We start from the raw sequence: 15,513 nt of genomic DNA, 5'->3' as shown, positions 1-15,513 counted from the left end.
TTGCAGATTCAAGTTGCTCTTGAGGAGATATGGTTTTTTTTCCTGAACTTCCATAGTCCACATGGTGAATGTGCTCCAGCAGTGACAGTATGTTGTGACAGGGGAGGGGTGTGGTGTGGCAAGGGAGGGAATTTGAAAGAGATGGAGCTCCCATGGTTCCGTTCCTCTTGCCCGTCTAGAGGTCACGCATTTGGGACACTGCCAAATGAATGTCCAGACAGAGCCTCTACAGTCGTCTGCACACATTGTATTGCAGATGCAAGGCTCCTGTCCTCTGCCTAGAGCTGACCTGGGGCTGCAAAACCCAAGAGAGTTTCATCTGCTAGAATCAAGGGATAATCAAAAAAGGAAATACATGATGAAGAATTAGAATGGCCACATGATATCTCGTCTGCACAAAACCATTTGTAAATTTCTCTCAGTACCTTTCTTGATCCAACATTGTGTTATTGCCAACACTAGGAAGTTCCGCAAGTGAATAGACTGTGGTGGCTGAACAGTACGATATGGTACAGAAAATAAATTAATGGCTTACCATGTTGTAAAACTTAAATGAAGTTGATGTTAACTCTAGCTTCAAAAGGATTAAGCAAATTTCTAATGGGCCAATCTAATCCATGTAAAAAAAAATGCCAAGTAAATGAAGGATCGGTTCTTAAAACATTCCAATATGGGGCAAAATCTCCTGGCTTGTGACATCTAAATTCCAGCGAGTACAGACCCAGAGTCCTCAACCACTCCTCAACCATATGACAAGCTCTTCATTCCAGGGCTTATTCACCAGCATGAGTGGTTTCCGTCACATTGTCTGGAAACAGGATACACGGCAGCATCTCACCAAGACTCCTTCAACAGCACCTCCCATCATCTCATCACCTCTACCACACAGAAGGACGAGGATAGCGGGTGCACAGAAACATCACTACCTCCAAAAATCCCCTCCAAATCACACACCATACTGACCTGGAATGAAATCACTATTCGTTCACATGATCAAAATCCTAGAACTCTCTATTTAAAAGTACTGTAGGGACTGCAGCAGTTCAATGGAAGGCAGCTCACCGCTACCACCTCAAGGGCGATCAGGGATGGGTAATAAATGTTGGTCTTGAGCGAGAGCGTGCAGTATCGGAGGGCCCTGTTGAGGCTTCCTGCGCCTGCTGGGCACTGCAGAGATCGGGGTGCACTGTCGATCCCTTTAATCACATTTTAGTTTGATGCTTTAAGTTTCATTTCTACCTTGGCGTTTGTTTCGAGGGCTTCCCTTCTTTTGAGGACCGCCCATTTTGATTTGTCCCTCAGTTATTCTATTTTGGTTTAATTATTTTGCCAGAAAGGCTAACAGGATGTTTATTTGGTTTCGTTTAATTGTTTTACCAACAAGATTGACAGTGACACCCGTGTCCCACGAATGGCTGAATTAAACAACGGGCTCAGTTATGAAGCGCGCAGTGTGTTCTGTTAACCTGCACGGAGGGCAGGCAGAAAAGGAGATCTCTCTTCCCAGGAACACCGTCACTCCAGCAGGCAGAAGTCACAATCAAACACGAGTCCTCTAGGCAGAGCACAGCTTGAAAAATTACATTCACTTCTGGTCAGTGCGACATTCAAACGTTGGGGACGCTGCTGAGGAAAACCGCAAGAGCGATCCCGAGCAACAAGTGAAAAGGGACAGGAGAATCTTGGGCATTTCGCCCTGAGTGTGAAAGGCCACAAGAGTGATCTGATACATCGTACGCAGTAATTGTTGTACAGAAAAGGGAATTGAAGAAAATTACTTTAACTCAAATTGTCAGGGTTAGCACAATGGGACACAGGTTCCAGTTTGTAAAAGACAATGATGGAGAGTATCTATGGATGCTCTCTTTCAACAAGTGTGATCAGTACATGGAATAAAGAGCGGTGGTGAAAACTGCGTGAATCATTTCAGGAATAAATAGTGGCTGCAACATGGGGCTGGACGGATCAACCAGGATAAGCTGATGACCATCCTCTTTGCTAGTTGTCTTGTGACTGTAATGGAGCATGATGGTTTCTCATTGCACTCAGGCCACTCTTAGGAACCCAAGTATTTCTCTTGAGGAAGTCAAAGACAAAGACACTTGCAATTGATATTGGATTCTCAAAGTGCTTTAGAGTCAACTGGACACTCACTGAAGTATAGTCAAGAAGCTCATCACCATCCAGGACAAATTAGACAGCTTGATTAATTGGCATCAGTTCCACAAACATTCACTTCCTCTACCTGAGTCACATAGTGGCAACTGTGTGCACCATCTACAAGATGCACTGCAGGAACTCACCAAGGCTCCTGAGGCAGCACCTTCCAAACATCTTTTCAACTGAGATTGCTCTTCTTAATCTAGAAGGGCAAGGGCAGCAGATGCACAGGAACACTGCCATCTGGAGGTTCCCCTCCACGGCACTCACCATCCTGACTTGGAAATATATCGCCTTTCCCTCACTGTCGCTGGGTCAAAATCCTGGAACTCCCACTCTAACCAAACTGTGGGTTTACCCACACCTACGGTTCAAGAAGTCAGCTCACCACCACCTTCTCAAGGGCAATTAGGGATGGGGACAATAAATGCTAGCCTAGTCTGCAAAGCCCATGTGCCTTGAAGGGATTAAGAATTAATTAGGTAAATAAATCACATGCAATTTGCATCAAACTATTTGTCTGTATACAAAATTGTGAACAATTACCTTACACTCCTTCAGGAATAATGCAGAGAGGAGCTACATGATAAAAGGTAGACCGATTAGGAGTATAGAAATACAGAGGGACCTGGGAGTGCAGGTTCACAAGTCTATGAAGGTTGCGACACAAGAGAAGGTTGTGAGGAAAGCTTATGGAATGCTAGCCTTTACAGGAAGGGGTATAGAGTATAGGAGCTGCCGTCTAATGCTTCAGTTGTACAGAACGTTGGTTAGACCGCATTTGGAGTACTGCGTCCGGTTCTGGTCACCTTACTACCGGAAGCACGTGGAGACTCTGGAGAGGGTGCAGAGGAGGTTTACCAGGATGTTGCCTGGCATGGAAGGACTGAGTTATGAGGAAAGGTTGGAGAAACTGGGACTTTTCTCCTTGGAAAGACGGAGATTAAGGGGAGACATGATAGAAGTATATAAGATACTGAAGGGAATAGATAGAGTCAATAGTGATAAGCTGCTCCCTAGATTGGGTACAATTACGAGAGGTCATGATCTAAGGGTGAGGGGGGAGAAGTATAATTTGGATATGAGAGGAAGGTTCTTCACGCAGAGGGTTGTGGGGGTATGGAACGCGCTACCGAGTAGGGTGGTGGAGGCAGGCACGTTGGACTTGTTTAAGGTTTACTTAGATAGACACATGAGCGAAACAAGGATGGAGGGTTATAGTAGGGGGTATTAAATAGGGTCAGACCCTCGGGAGACACCAGAAATGCAGACTTACATGTTAACATTTTTGTCTTTTTATTCCGCAGGTGGCGGTCCACCTTGTTGTCAAACGAGGGGCATGCACACGGTGGGTCGTGCGTGGGCTGCTCTTGGAGGTTCCAGGAGTGGCCTAGTACTTCGTGTCAGTGTGTGTGCTTGATCCTGGACCAGTAGACGGGTGCCGCAACAGCTCAGTGACTATCACTGCTGGCTGTGCAGATACATGGATTTGGGCCTGTGTCTGTGGGAGTTTGCGCATTCTCCCTGTGGTTGCATGGGTTTCCTCCGGGCGCTTCGGTTTCCTCCCACACCCCAAAGATGTGCTCTTAGGCTGATTGGTTTACCAAATTGACTATTCTCCCCTGAATCTGGCTAAGTTAGGGGGTCCACTCGCAGACACGCAGGGCAGGGTAGGTGTAGGAGGATGCAGCGGCGTGGGCTCGTTGGGCCGAAGGGCCTGTTTCCCGTGCTGGGTTGTTCTTTGTTCTTTGTTTGACTCTGGTTCCTTTGAAATGTGACCCCAAGGAAACAATTGCCGTCAATTTAGAACACTTGCTTGTTTTTTTTTTCCTCTTCCAAAGCAAACTACAATTGGCTACATTTCATTTTGCCTTTAAAACTCCAGATTTTGCAGACTTTTCTGACATGCGGTATCATGGCCACCGTAGGCAGTACACCACCTGTAAAGGAGTACTGCAATCCAAAATCCCCTCCCTCCTTCCAAATATTTATCCAGTTCCCTCCTGAGATTGCTAGCTCTCTCGACTTCCATTCCTGGAAAATCTAATCACCAAATTCCACATAACAGAAGCAGGATGAAATGAGTCATGGGCTGACGTGCCAAACAGACAGAACATCCATCACACAGACCAGCCTCCCACCCATTGACTCTGTCTACACTTCCCACTGCCTCGGAAAAGCAGCCAGTGTAATCAAGGATCCCACACCCCCCAGATATTCTTTCTTCCACCTTCTTTTGGCCAGGAAAAAGATACAAAAGTCTACCAACTGACTCAAAATCTGCTTCTTCCCTGCTGCCATCAGACTTTTGAATGGACCTACCTCACTTTAAGCTGATCTTTCTCTATACCCCAGCTATGACTGTAACATTACAATCTGCACTCTCTCATTTGCTTCGCTATGAATGGTATGCTTTGTTGTATAGAGCACCAAGAAACAATACTTTTCACTGTATACTAATATGAGTGACAATTATAAATCAAATCACTTCAGTCACTTTGTTGCCCATTACGTGATACACATGACATCCAGTTCAACTGGAGTTGCCGGTACGAAGTATGGGGCAAAATGTATAACAGGCGTCTGATGCTTTACTGGCTGTTTTCCATTCTTGCCCTTGTCCAATTCTTACCAAAACCTCTCTAACCGAGTGTCTGTAATTGCCCTTTCCTGGTAGAGAATTTACAACAACTGTGTTCCTCCACGGTCTACTGAATATTGCTGACCTCCTTCCCATCTCTCCTCAATCCAGTGTGAAACACTGGCACAGCAGACTGCGTTGCCATGGTGTGGTCACAGATGGTGACTGTTCCCAACATAAAAGTCACTAAAGATAAATAAAATCATATTTGCAATTAAAATCGTCTCAGGTTTATGCACAACACAAGATTCCCTCACAAAGAAACATAAAATTAATCCACAATCTAACTCCACTACTCCCTCTCAAAAAGGCAGTAGCTTGTTTGAAGTTTATTTATTAGTGTCACAAGTGGTCTTATGCACTGCATCACGCGGCAGTGAAGTTCCTGTGAAAATACCCCGGTCTCCATACTCCAATGCCCGTTTGGATACACTGAGGGAGAATTTAGCATGGCCAACGCAACTTGATGGTTAAAGATCATGCACGATGTCAAGCTGCTATAGAAATGTTGAGCAGAATCTTTTCCCATTGAACTTCGCAGTGTGCACGCATCTGTCTGTGAGAAGATCCTCTGGTGGAGTGGTAGCATCCCCATCCCTGGGCCTGATATTTCGGGTTCAAGGCTCCACCCCTACCCCTCATTCATCAGGCATGGAATGAACATGCATGACCCAGTTCAACTGGCTTAAAATCATCACGGGAATAGTCCCACCACTTCCCCACTGACCCCCAAAGGAAAGCATGTGAAGATGCATTAAATTAAAACCTTAGAAGGATGTGAAGGCTTTGGAGAGGGTGCACGGTACGGGCGGCACGGTAGCACAGCGGTTAGCACTGCTGCTTCCCAGCTCCAGGGACCCGGGTTCGATTCCCGGCTCGGGTCACTGTCTGTGTGGAGTTTGCACATTCTCCTCGTGCCTGCATGGGTTTCCTCCAGGTGCCTCCCACAGTCCAAAGATGTGTGGGTTAGGTCGACTGGCCATGCTAAAATTGTCCCTTAGTGTCCTAGGATGCTTAGGTTAGAGGGATTAGCGGGTAAAATATGTAGGGATATGGGGGTAGGGCCTGGGTGGGATTGTGGTCAGTGCAGACTCGATGGGCCGAAGGGCCTCTTTCTGCACTGTATGATTCTATGATTCTATAAGAGGTTTATGAGGATGCATTCTGGATTGGAACATAAGAACATAAGAAATAGGAGCAGGAGTAGGCCATCTAGCCCTTCGAGCCTGCCCCACCATTCAATAAGATCATGGCTGATCTGTCGTGGCTCAGTTCCACCTTCCCGCCCTCTCCCCATAACCCTTAATCCCCTCTCCTATCAAAAACCCATCAACCCGCGTCTTAAAAATATTTAGCGAGGCAGCCTCCACCACTTCAGCGGGCAGAGAATTCCAGAGATTCACCACCCTTTGAGTAAAGAAGTTCCTCCTCAACTCCGTTCTAAACCGCCCCCCCCCCCCTTTATCTTGAGGCTGTGCCCCCTAGTCCTACTGTCTTTTTTAAGCGGGAAGAGTCTCTCCACCTCTATCCTATCCATCCCATTCATCATCTTATACGTCTCAATGAGATCTCCCCTCATTCTTCTAAACTCTAACGAGTACAAGCCTAGTTTATTCAGCCTCTCCTCATAGCTCAACCCCCTCAACTCCGGTATCAGCCTAGTAAACCTCCTCTGCACTCCCTCCAAGGCCAAAATATCTTTGCGCAGGTGCGGCGCCCAAAACTGCACAAGAGGGTATAAGTTATAAGGATAGGCCGGACAAACTAGAGTTGCTGTCTCTGGACTGGTGGGGGCTGAGGGGAGACCTGATAGAAGTCTAAAAAATTATGAGAGGCAGAATCTTCCCCCCAGACTTGAAATATCTAATTCTAGCGGGGGGGCATGCATTTAAGGTCAGAGGGGGAAAGTTCAAAGGAGATGTGAGGGGCAAGTTTTTTTTTTTACACAGAGTGTGCTAGGTGTCTGGAATGCGTTGCCAGGTGTGGTGGTGCAGGCAGATATGTTAGGGACCTTTAAGAGGCTTTTAGATAAGTACATGAACATGCAAAGAATAGAGGGATGTAGAGTAAGGGCAGACAGAAGGGATTAGTTCAATTTGGCATCATGTTCGGCACAACATTGTGGGCTGAAGGGCCTGTTCCTATTACCTCCCTTGCTTACCAAGAATTTATCCACCACTGCCGTAAAAATATTCCAAGACAACGAGGTGCCATTTTGAGCCTGCACTCTCCATCTGTGGCAATGGCGACACACGCTCAAATCCTACAGAGCAGGATTCGTACCAGCAAGTTTCTGAGTTCCAATATCACTGGCCCCTCACTGGCAGAGTGGCGAGAAACATGCCACAGGGCAGCAGCAAGCTCATTTTAATAGATTAGCACGTTCTGAGCGAGCGTTTTCTCCGGGACGTCCCCCGTCACCGGATATACAGTGGTCGCCATCACAGTGGCACCGTTTACAAGAGGGTCACCTAGACGTGAGGGGAAGGACCGACAATTTGGGGGAGTGGGCGACAGCGTGCGGGGGATGGTTAGAGAAGTACCGACTCTGTTCCAGGGTGCGGAAGGTGGCCCCTCAGACCCCCCTTGGTGGGGTGGAGAGAATCAGCCTGTTTTCTTGATGGAAATGATACGCTCCCATTTTTTGCTAAGATTCCCGCCTCAATTTCCACCACCTTTTCAGGCAGAGAGTTCCAAAGACTCTCAGCTGTCTGAAAGAAGAAATTTGCATTATCACTGTTTTAAACAGCCGATCCTTTATCTTTATGATGTGGTGATGCTGTTGTTGGACTGGGGTAAGAAGTCTTACAACACCAGTTTAAAGTCCAATAGGTTTCTTTGGTAGTATGAGCTTTTGGAACACTGCATCAGGTGAGTGCAGGACTTGGTTCACAAACAGGGCATATACGGACACAAGCGCGATTACAAGATAATGGTTGGAATGTAAATCTTAACAGGTAATCAAGTCTTTACAGGTGCAGACAATGCGAGTGGAGAGAGGGTTAAGCACAGGTTAAAGAGGTGTGAATTGTCTCAAACCAGGACAGTTAATGAGAATTTGCAAGCCCAGGCAAGTCGTGGGGGGTTACAGGTAGTGTGATATGGACATCGACACTGATGTCATCATTTCACGTGAGAACATCACCCACCAGGTACACAGTACGTACTCTTGCAACTCGGCCAACATTGCCTGATACACCGCAGGAAAGGATGTCCCGACGCCTAAATCACTGACACCGCTAAACAATCACCAGGCAGGAGTGTTCACTTCCTGTCGGGGAACACTTCAGCAGTCACAGGCATTCAGCCTCTGATCTTCGGGTAAGCGTTTTGCAAGACGGCCTCCACAACACACGACAATGCAGAATCGCCGAGCAGAAACTGATAGTCAAGTTCCGCACGTGAGGACGGCCTCAACTGGGATCTTGGGCTCATGTCACACTATCTGTAACCCCCCCTGACTTGCCTGGGTTTGCAAAATCTCACTAACTGTCCTGGCTGGAGACAATTCACACCTCTTTAACCTGTGCTTAACCCTCTCTCCACTCGCATTGTCTGAACCTGTAAAGACTTAATTACCTGTTAAGAACCGCACTCCAAACATTATCTTGTAATGTCTATATGTGCTCTGTTTGTGAAACAAATCCTGCACTCAGCTGATGAAGGAGCTTCTCAGAAAGCTTGTGCCACCAAAAAAAAACATGTTGGACTTTAGCCTGGTGTCATGAGACTCCTTACTGAGCCTTTATTTTTAAATAGTGATCCTCTAATTCTTAACTCTCCCACAAGAAGCAACATCCTCTCCACATCCACTCTGTCAAGACCCCTCACGATCTTGTACGTTTCAATCAAGTCAGTCTTCTAAAACTCCAGCAGATAAAGCCTAACCTGTCCAAACTTTCCCTATAAGGTAACCTGCCCATTCCAAATATTAGCGTGGTAAATCTTCTATAATCTGGTCATCAAACACTGCATAACCACAGCCCAGCCCTTCATTGCAGGAGGAGACTGGAATGTTCTAGCTCTTTCCGTAGGGTTTGCAACTTCCAGGCTTGTCCTGGAGTTTCCAGGCATTTAAGATTAATCTCCAGGACACTGCTGCGAGTATCCAAGGAGAAAAATCATAAGAGGCCTGAAAGGAAAATGAAAAGATTTGTTCATTTCCTTTGAATACTTTTATTAGTCATAAAAGAATACCGGAGATGGGAGGATAAATTGCTATTTGACTGAATAAGTGCAAATGGAGACCAGTAGTCATGGGGTGAAGCCTCCAGGAACACGCCCAGAGGTGGAAATGCTCGTTACCTGGAACATGTAAAACGCCAGCTTCTCATTGTACTCCCATTGTTTTATTGCTTGTTCCACCTCCGGAGGCACTGTTGTTGTAGACGGAGGACCTTGACCAGAAGGCCCATGGTAATATTCAGCAATTTTAACCAGCTGTTCGCGAAGATACCTTGTCAAAATCTGAGTCCATTCTGTAAGGGGAAGAGGGAGAAGCAAAATTAATCAAGGTCAAGACTTCAGAAGGAAGATTCCAACTCAAAGTGAAGTCGCTGATGGCCTGCATCCTACAAGGCTTATGGGACGTCCAAGACAAGGCATCAGAGGCTCTGAACAGCCTCTCTAAACACCTTTGAATATTTATTTATTTAGTTATTGGTGTCACAAGTAGGCTTACCTTAACACTGCAATGAAGTTACTGTGAAAATCCCCTATCGCCACACTCCAATGCCTGCTGGGGTACACTGTGGGAGAATTTAGCATGGCCAATGCACCTAGCCAGCATGTCTTTCAGACTGTGGGAGGAAACCGGAGCACCCAGAGGAAACCCACAAAGACATGGGGAGAACATGCAGACTCCACGCAAACAGTGACCCAAGCCAGGAATTGAACCCTGATCCCTGGCACTGCGCCACTGAGGTCAACACTGCTGCCTCACAGCACCAGGGACTCTGGTTCAATTCCAGCCTCAGGTCTGTGTGGAGTTTGCACATTCTCCCCATGTCTGGACTGTGGGAGGAAACCGTGTGCTCCGGTTTCCTTCCACAGTACAAAGATGTGCAGGTCTGGTTGGTTGGCTATGCTAACCTGTCCCTTCATGTCAGGAGGATTAGAAGGGTAAATATGTGGGATTATGGGGATGGGGCTTGGGTGGGATGGTTTTTGTGCAGGTTTGATCAACCAAATGGCTTCCTTCTGCTCCGTAGGGATTCTATAACCACTGTGCCACCATGCTGCCCTCTGAAAGTTGCTGCCAACGTAATAAACTTTGTTTGAAAGGAATAAACCATCCAAATGCAAACCAGACAATCCCACGCAGGTTGTGAATAAGCCTATAGATGCCGTGACAATAATAACATTAACTCTTATCCAGAAAACACATAGCGATGACAGACACCAAATATTAGCAAAAGACAAGCTGCACTGACCCACACTCTTCTGAGCCCGAACGGGTTTGGAACATAAGGGATATTTCAAGTAACAGCAACCAGTCAGGAATCCACAAGCAGAATGAAATACAGCAGCATTATTGCCCATTAACATCTACATCAGTATCAATGGTGCTTTGCCTACTCAACGGCAGTCGACAAACTCACAAAGCGGAGCTCTGTGCCTCCAAAGATTATGCGTGTTGCCTTGTTTGATCTACACCACAACTACAGAGGCAGCTAAATAGCACCAGCAGAGTAGAAAACTCTTACATCAATCATGAAATTATCAGCTCACACTTAACGTTGGGCAGGTGGGCACCAAACATTCAAAAAGAGTAATAAATTCTGTACATGAAATGATTCCCTTAACCAGCCAAACAAAAAAAAACATTCATCTCATTCCCATTTTTGGGCTGTTCTCTTGTTGACTGACTTCATCGTAGCCACACTCCAAATGTGCAAAGATGCTGGTGATTTTGAGATCAGCATTTCATTAATCTAAGTATAATACTGTGTTCAAACCTAGTGCAGCTTTCAATGCAAAACTCAATTAATGCATCCAGTGCCTATCTTTTGATGTGCATTCATTGAAATGGGTGAGATAATTAATTGCATTTCATTTAAAGATCAAAAATGGGTGGAAATTGTAAATTTTCGTGTTGTGTTCTTAGGGAAAAAGATGGACAGTCTATTTGCAAAAGGAGCACTGGTTTAGGAAGTTCTGAAAGGTCCCACAGAAAGTAGTTGAGGCCGAAACATTTTGTGATTTCAAGAAGAAATTAGATATGGCTCTTGAAGGTAAAGGGATCAAGGGATATGGGGGGAGGGGGGAGGAGGTGTGTGGAATGGGATGGGATCAGGACACTGAATTTGGTGATTAGCCATGATCAACATGAACGGCAGAACAGACTTGAAGGGCCAAATGGCCTACTCCTGCTTCTATTTTCTATCTCTCTATGTCTGATCTGTATTATTGTCTCCATAGTGCAGTGAACTCACATCTTTATTGGTGAATCCCAAAATACATTTTCAATAAAGTGGACCATCTATTCAAGAGTGTCCATTCTGACAAGTATTTTTCCGAGTGCTTAATTTCAAGTGTTGATGTGCTGCAGAGATTGCAGTGTGCAATGGACATTTATACTCTTAGCATTTGCAGAATTTACATCTGCTGAAAACAAATAGAAAAATCAGAAATCTCACCAAGGTCAGGCTGCATCATTTTTATAAGCGGCTTTCCATTTCGCAGCACATTAAAGCGAAAAAATAAAGAATACTTGCATTGATAGAGCCCCCTTGAATGGACTCAGCACATCCCAACATCCTTTACAACCAAGGAAGTCCAGTGTTGCAATGCCAAAAACCCAACAGCCAATGTACACATCACAGTCAAATAACAATGTAGTAACAACCAGATAATCTGTTATTTATGTTGGTTGAGAGTTGAATATTGTCCCGGACACCCTGCTCATTTTTTCTGTAGTGCCAAGGAATCTTTATTTCACCTGAGCGTGGCTGTGGCTTTGGTTTAAAACAAAGGTGCCTATGATCCTTAAGGTGCAATGCGCCTGATGTGCTTCACTGGAGTGTCAGCCTAATCATTGTGGTCAAGCTCTGGACAGAGACAGATCTGAACCGACAAACTCCCAACTCAGAGACACAAGTGTTACAAACTGAGCTACAATTGAACCCAAGTGTCGCCTGATCTTTGCTGGGGGAACCACCACATGGGCTTTCCAGCTGCCTGGCCGAGCAGAAAATAAACCAGGATATTTTAAGGTTAATTCCTACATCAGACATTTCAGCTCACATTTTTTGCTTCTAAGAACAAAATAGCTACAACAAATGTGCTGGAGTGTAATCCATACCACTTAAACCACCCACATTTTGCATTGGATAATAAAGTGAACCAGTTGTCAATTGCAAAGTTGGCGCTTACAAAGGTTAAACATAACTAGGCTCAAATGCCAAGAAAAAGCACTATTTTAGTTACGTCAAATGTGTATCGCAGAAAAAAGGCACATGTTGCCAAACTTGCTAACTATTTGCCAACCAATTAAAAGTCTCTTCTCATGAAGTATAAATTTGGTATTCTGGGGGGAGTTTCCTGATGAGTGCAACACAAAAAGCTTTGACAACATGGGAGGGGTTTTCCGCGCTCACCACGGTGTGTTTCATTACGGTTATTGTGGGTGGGAACCTGATTAGGTCACCGTAAAGGGGCGGCAAAAATCGCAGTCGCAATCTCGTCACAAGATCCATGACGTCCATGAGTCACCAAAAACTGAGCCCCCGCAGTCATTCCCGCGGACAGCAAGTGAGGACTCAAGATTGCCCCCTGTAAATGATTCCAAGAGTAAGGCAGATTGTCCAATGACCAAGAAAAGCATTTTATTATGTGTCACAAGTAGGTTTATATTAACGCTGCGATGAAACTACCGTGAAAACCCCCTAGTCACCACACTCCCAGGCCAGTTCAGGTCAATGCACCTGACCAGAACGTCTTTAGGATCGTGGGATGAAACCGGAGGAAACCCACATAGATGTGAGGAGAACATGCAGATTCTGCACAGATAGTGAGCCAAACCCGGAATCGAACCCAGGTCCCTGGCGCTGTGAGGCAGCAGGGCTCAGCGTTGTGCCGCCTTTTAACATGCTGAAGTGATCCTCGTCAAGGCACAGGGATGTTTTAATATCAATCAAGTTAGCATTAGTGAACTCGAAAATGCATATACTATCTGGATGTAGTTGTTGAAATGATAAATATTTTGAATTAATCTAACAAACCTGGTTCTGTAAGCGTCCAAACGTTATAGAGATATTCAAAATGAAACAGAGTGAAAGGCTGACTGAGTACTGGAGAGGTGAGTTTCGGTGCATAGGATTAGCTTTCTCTCCTCCAGCCCTTTGAAGTTAAGTAAGAGCATTTGATGTCACAACTGGGTAGTGTTTGTTACCTTGGACAGATGTTTATATATTAAAATTTCTGGTTAGCGTTCCAAATTGATTTGAACATTTTTCAACGCCGACAACTCAGGTGCATTTTGTAGTTGTGGCTTTCGTTTTCCACACAGGCTGCATTTAATTACACAGCGATTACCAACTCCCTCTGTGGCATTAATAAAATCAACCAATCAGTAAGGGCCAACTCAGAACAAAGACCTATATATAGGATGCCCCGAGGGTAATACAAGTGATTTTACAAAATGTTTCTGACCAGAAATTGCAGGGGGGTGGGGGGGGGGGGCACTCTCAACGGATCAAAAAAAAATGGTCAATTATCCCCACCACTGTTCTGACTCAAAACTGTGCATGCTCAACAACATTAATTTAATTTTGCTTATGTTCACGCATGAAAGGTTTGCCAGTCACTGCCAAGATTAAATACATTATTCATGGCATAATAGTTAACGACAGTAACCTTTACATAAATAGCGCATCATTTGATTCATGGAGAACACAAGTGTTTTCAGGAATCAAGGCCATTAGACACAACAGGAGTGTCCCTTTGGGTCAGTTCCACGTATGCCAATTATCTGCCCATAGTCCTTAACCCACTCCCACTCCAGAAGCTCATCTACATTGGTCTCTCACATCGGTATTGCTGGCTGCTTCAATTCTTTTTACCACTGAATGATTTATGTTCTCCCAGAAAGACAGGTCGAAGCAAAGCCAATGGTGACTTGCGGGGCACTGGACAAATATCTCAAATTAAAACATCTCTGCCGGGCTATGGGGAAGGAGCAGAGGAGTGGTAACTAATTGGGCACTCCCGGTTACGGGCAGGATGGACCGATGATTCTCTTCACGTCGTATGATTCGATACCATAAAGTTGTAGAATTTCGATTTGGTGGTTCTTTTGGTGTGGAGTTTGCACATTCTCCCCGTGTCTGCACGGATTTCTTCCTGATGCTCCAGTTTCCTCCCACAGTCAGAAAAGTCGTGCTGGGTAGATGCAATGGCCATGCTAAGTTGTCCCTCAGCATACCCAAACAGACGCTGGTGTGTTACAACGATGGGATTTTCACAGTAACTTCATTGCAGTGTTAATGTAAGCCTACTTGTGACACTAAGTAAATAATTTTTTGCGTGGATTCCTTACTTTGTGAAGTTTAGATTCAAGTTTCTTGCAAAGCACACACCAACTTGTCAACTGTGTCATGCCTATTCACATTTTGTGTCCAGTTTTTAACTATGCCACGCGTCCAAGGCCAACGTTTCTGGATCTTCTTTGATTGGGTGGATGAAAGTAGTTCCGCTGACAATAAAGTACACATAGACGAGTTGGGTCCAAGTTTATGCTCACGCAAGGCTCCTCCATCAAACCCAATCTCCACATCTTTCTAAAACCAAAGCAGATTGTGCTGGATAAACTTTCAGGTCACTGATCTTTCATTTTTCTACTTCTTTCTCCTGCATGTTCTTCTAAATGCCTCTATGTTATTCTCCTCCATCCCTCCTTGTGAAAGCGAGTTCCACATTAAAATAATAGAATCACAGATCCCCTACAGCACAGAATGAGGCCATTCAGCATCTTGAGTCTGCACTGACCACAATTCCACCCGGGCCCTATTCCCACAACCCCACATATTTATCCTGCTAATCCCCTAACACTAGAGTCCATTTATCATGGCCACTGAATCTCACTGAACGGTGAAGTCAGCTCCAAGGGCCAAAAGACCCATTTCTTGTGTTACTCAGTTCTCACGTTCACAGCAGTGATGCTGATTGAAGAACAGATGGAAGAACTTTCACGACAGACAGAAGCATTCAGTAAGTGGAGCGGTGCAGACTGATTTACAATATCAAAAGCCTTACAAAAGTACTTACTGCATAAGCACAGGGGGTTAAGTTAAACATTGATGTGGCAGGTGTCTGATAAAACAAAGTGCCTGACACAACATGGTGAGTGACCATGCCAGAAATTAATGTGCAAAAGTAAGATGCGTTCCTGATTAGATCATATCTGAAATCTAAGATCCTGAGGGGAGTGGACAGAGTGGATGCTGGAAGAATGTTTCTCCTTGTGGAAAAGATTAGCACTCAGAAACACAGTTTAAGGATAAGGGGTCTCCCATTGGAGGTTGAGAGAGAATCTTTTTTTTTACTTTTATTTATCTGTTTCACGAGTAGGCTTACATTAACACTACAGTGAAGTTTACTGTGAAAATCCCCTAGTCACCACACTGCAGCGCCTGTGCACTGAGGGAGAATTGAGTATGGCTAATGCCACTGACCATCGCGTCTTTCGGACTGTGGGAGGAAGCCAGAGTACC

At 45.2% G+C, this 15,513-nt stretch overlaps 1 protein-coding gene across 1 annotated transcript in view; it reads right to left on the bottom strand.

The window, feature by feature from the left end:
- LOC145341129 (mediator of RNA polymerase II transcription subunit 12-like protein) overlaps positions 1 to 15,513 on the bottom strand; it is a 564,757-nt gene that overhangs the window by 497,618 nt on the left and 51,626 nt on the right. Inside the window, 1 exon segment of the mRNA XM_080186002.1 lies at positions 9,107 to 9,279. Within this exon segment, the coding sequence (XP_080042128.1) occupies positions 9,107 to 9,279 (173 nt within the window).

The sequence above is a fragment of the Carcharhinus amblyrhynchos genome, chromosome 3 (genome assembly GCF_965287045.1).
Source record: "Carcharhinus amblyrhynchos chromosome 3, sCarAmb.v2.hapA, whole genome shotgun sequence".
In the NCBI taxonomy this organism is placed as follows: Eukaryota; Metazoa; Chordata; class Chondrichthyes; order Carcharhiniformes; family Carcharhinidae; genus Carcharhinus; species Carcharhinus amblyrhynchos.
This window is presented reverse-complemented; position numbering and strand designations above follow the sequence as displayed.